Source organism: Sapajus apella, unplaced genomic scaffold, assembly GCF_009761245.1.
Source record: "Sapajus apella isolate SASKATOON/1434 unplaced genomic scaffold, GSC_monkey_1.0 scaffold4502, whole genome shotgun sequence".
Lineage (NCBI taxonomy): Eukaryota > Metazoa > Chordata > Mammalia > Primates > Cebidae > Sapajus > Sapajus apella.
The window spans coordinates 1-4473 of record NW_022441428.1 but is presented as its reverse complement, the minus strand read 5'-3'; the positions used below and the strand labels follow the sequence as shown (position 1 = coordinate 4473).

Genomic DNA, 4473 nt, shown 5'->3' with positions numbered 1-4473 from the left:
CCTTCCTTCCTTCTTTCCTTCCTTCCTTTCTTCCTTCCTTCCTTCCTCCTCCTCCCCCCTCCCTTCCTCCCTCCCTTCCTTCCTTCCTTCTTTCCTTCCTTCCTTCCTTCTTTCTTTCTTGACGGGATCTTACTGTTTGGAGTGCAGTGCCATGATCACAGCTCACTGCAGTCTTAACCTCCTAGACTCAAGTGATCCTCCCACCTCAGCCTCCTGAGTAGCTGGGACTACAGGCACAAGCCACTCACCCAGCTAATTCTTTTGTTTGTGAATTTTTTTTCTGTTTTTTGTTTGTTTGTTTGCTTGTTTATGGAGTTTTGCTGTGTTTCCAAGGCTGGTCTGAAATTCCTGAGCTCAAGTGATCTGCCCACATCAGCCTCCCAAAGTACTGAGGTTACAGCCATGAACCACCATGTCTAGCCTGTCATTCTTTCCATCTCAATAACATAAAAATTGTAGAATAAAAATGTAGAGGCTGGTCAAATGGTTTTACCTATAGTGCCTGTTATGTATGCCTAAAGTATGTATTTATGTGTGTGTTCATATTGATTTCAACATTTTGCATGAGGGCGGAAAGTTCACCTACCTGAACTATCATGAGCCTTGAAGTGGTATTTCTCGCCCTTGAGAAGGATATTAAAAGAATGTAGGGGAATATGTCTTAGCCTCTGCGGGAGATTTCCAGACCATCTCTTCCAACAATGGGATAGAAGTCCCTTCTTTTGTCATGTTCTACAACTTTCTTGAGACAGAAATTGTTGGCCTATTCTGCAACTTATGAAATTATTTTCATTCATTAAGTCACATAAGAGAGTCATCCCAAATTAGACCAAAGTAGATTTTATTAGAACTCAAAAAAAGAATAGTTTCCTCCCTCAATATATTAGGAATAAGCACAGTTAAATGTATGAGACAACAGGTCCAGAACACAAAAGCTGTAAGCAGAGTAAAGTGTATTCTCATTCAAACATGCAAATGCATCACAGAATTTAAAAGGCCCTTAGCCAGGGGTGGACTTCTGAGCCTAGGACTTGAGACCTACTTGGGCAACATAGTAAGACCCTGTCTCAAATGAAAAAGGCACATAACTTTTGACATATAATTTTTAGGAAAAAAAAGTTTATACTATCAGTATCACTTCCCCTATAAGGAGAAAAAAATTAATTGGCTAGTGCCAGAGGAAATATGGATGCTCAAAGACAATTTTCTAAGAATTCTATATGAAACATAGCCATGTATGTGTCATGAAAATACACTGAGAATACAGAACCAATACAATTCCACCTACTGGTACAGGTAATGAAAGGTCTAAGACATCCCATTTTCACTAAGAAGGATTTTTTTTTTAAGAATGGGCAAGAATTCATTACAAAAGAAAGGAGAAGTTCATAATAAAAGAAACAGAAAGAATAAAGGCATGATACATGGGAAACAAGAGAAAAAGTATCTTAAGAAAACAGATAATAGGCTGTTTCGGCTGGAGTATGAGTATGGGTGAGCACTGCAAAATAGTAGAATAAATTGTTGAGTTGAATCTCATTTTGTAATGCATTTGAAATAAAGGAATTTGCTTTGAACCAAGACTGGTTCTAAGCCTGGAACTACAGAATAAGTTCCAAAATTGGGTGTCTAAGAACTCTAAATACCTCTACAATATTTACCAGTGGTCAAGTCAGACTCGTACTCATTAATGGTATAAGTCAGCTGGAGCTGAGAACTGGCATTATAGAGAATGTTTCTGAGACAGAGTCTTGCTCTGTCACCCAGTCTGGAGTTCAGTGGGATGATCTCAGCTCACAGCAACCTCTGCCTCCTGAGTTCAAGCAATTCTCCCGCCTCAACCTCCCGAGTAGCTGGGGTTACAGGCACCTGCCACCACATCCAGCTAATTTTTGTATTTTTAGTACAGATGGGGTTCACTATGTTGGCCAGGCTGGTCTCAAATTCCTGACCTCTTGTGTTCTGCCCGCCTTGGCCTCCCAAAGTGCTGGGATTACGGACCACCGCACCCAGCCTAGAGGATTTCATATACATTCATATAAAAAGAAGCACCATTTTCATAAAAAATAAATACACCTTATATGAGAGTCCACATTATAAAAGCATGTATGTGTACCCTAATACTAAATTGGTCCTTTTAACAAAATATCAGACTTTGCCCTACTTAACTGGAAAAGTTACCTGTATTTTAAAAAGAAGAGAAATATATTAACATAATTGTAGGGCTGTGACTATTTTTTGCAAAAGCTATCTTTGAAAAGAATTACTGAATTGATAATGTATATGTGGAGAGATTTAAAATACTAGATAAGGGAACTTATTCTGATGAATTTAAGAAAGGTAAGTATTTTAGTTCACTAAAAATATGAATAAAAATTATCCATTCACTTATTTGGACACCCCAGTCATGCCAGAGTTTATAAATACAGTGAAATCACTGAAGATTTTTTCGGCCCCCAAAACTTAAAAAAATGGCCGTGTACCTTGTGAATTTTTTAAATGAAAAAAGAATACAAAATGATGAAGACCCTTATGAGATGATGACAAACTAGAAAATGTGAAATTTAAAGGGGAAAATGTGGGTATTTGCTTTCTTCCAGCAAATTAAAGACAGGGTACTGTACATAGATTCAAGAGATTGCGCTTTGAGGATAAATAGCTGGGCACTGTGCAGTTTTCCAAGACAACCTCTGGGCGCCGCTGTCGACCAAAAGGAAGTGAAGGCTTCTCAATTCTGCCTGAGCGTCAGGCAGGGTGCCTTCCTGCTTTGTCCGGTGCACCGCAGAGCACAGACGCTGCTCCTGTGCACCCTCAACCGCCTAACAAATAAGTGCTACACTCAAATCGCCAAAGTCCAGGGTGCTGTCATTGCTTTTAAAAACAATCCCAGAAAAAAGAAGCTCCGCGGAGAGTTCCTGAAATGCAAAGGAGAGCCAGAGAAGCCGAAAGGATGAAAAGTCAGGTACTGTTTCCCTTCCTGCTGTCTTTGTTCTGCGGTGCCATCTCCCAGCAGATCCGATACACGATTCCAGAGGAGCTAGCCAAGGGCTCACGGGTGGGGAACCTTGCCAAGGATCTGGGGCTCAGTATCGAGGAGTTGCCAGCTCGAAAACTGCGGGTTAGTGCAGAGGATTATTTCAACGTTAGTTTGGAGAGCGCGGATTTGTTAGTGAACGGTAGGATAGATCGAGAGAAGATTTGCGGAAGGAAACTTGAGTGTGCACTAGAATTCGAAACTGTTGCTGAAAACCCAATGAATGTTTTCCACGTGGTTGTTATAATCCAAGATATTAATGATAATGCACCACGTTTCGTTACAAAAGGCATTGACTTAGAAATTTGTGAGTCAGCCTTACCCGGGGTAAAATTCCCTCTGGATTCTGCGCAAGATGCAGATGTGGAAGGTAATTCACTGAAGATATACACCATCAACCCCAATCAACACTTCTCTCTGTCAACGAAGGAAAGTCCTGATGGAAGTAAATATCCGGAATTACTGCTGGAAAAGCCTCTAGACAGGGAACATCAGAGCTCCCATCGCTTAATCCTGACTGCCATGGACGGCGGCGACCCGCCTCTAAGCGGCACCACCCAGATCAATATCCGAGTCACTGATGCCAATGATAATGCTCCTGTGTTTAGCCAGGATGTATACAGGGTTAGCCTCCAAGAAAATGTACCCTGGGGAACTTCTGTGCTGCGAGTGTCGGCCACAGACCAGGACGAGGGCATTAACGCAGAGATCACCTATGCCTTCCTCAATTCCCCAATAAGTACCAGCCTCTTCTTCAATCTTAATCCAAATACCGGCGACATTACAACCAATGGCACATTGGACTTTGAAGAGACAAGTAGATATGTGTTGGGTGTAGAAGCCAAGGATGGAGGAGTACACACAGCTCACTGTAATGTTCAAATTGAAATTGTTGATGAGAATGATAATGCCCCAGAGGTGACTTTGATGTCCTTCTCTAACCAGATTCCAGAGGATTCAGACCTTGGAACTGTAATAGCCCTCATAAAAGTGCGAGACAAGGATTCTGGGCAAAATGGCATGGTGACATGCTATATTCAGGAAGAAGTTCCCTTCAAATTAGAATCCACCTCAAAGAATTATTACAAGCTGGTGATTTGTGGGGCCCTAAACCGGGAGCAGTCAGCTGACTACAACGTCACAATCATAGCCACCGACAAGGGCAAGCCATCCCTTTCCTCCAGGACAAGCATAACCCTGCACATCTCTGACATCAACGACAATGCACCTGTTTTCCATCAGGCCTCCTACGTGGTTCATGTGGCTGAGAACAACCCACCTGGCGCCTCTATTGCACAAGTCAGCGCCTCCGACCCGGATTTGGGACCCAACGGCAGCGTCTCCTACTCTATTGTGGCCAGTGACCTGGAGCCGCGGGAGTTGTTGTCCTACGTGTCAGTGAGCGCGCAGAGCGGGGTGGTGTTCGCGCAGCGCGCCTT

The 4473-nt window shown here is 42.6% G+C and overlaps 1 protein-coding gene across 1 annotated transcript; it reads left to right on the top strand.

Moving 5' to 3' along the window:
• Positions 1 to 2011: 2011 nt before the first annotated feature.
• Positions 2012 to 4468, top strand: LOC116547755 (protocadherin gamma-B1; the record flags this gene model as incomplete). Its single annotated transcript, XM_032273590.1, has 1 exon — positions 2012 to 4468. A coding segment is annotated over exon 1 (1548 nt), but the record flags the coding sequence as incomplete, so codon positions are not given.
• Between the last annotated feature and the right edge of the window lie 5 nt (positions 4469 to 4473).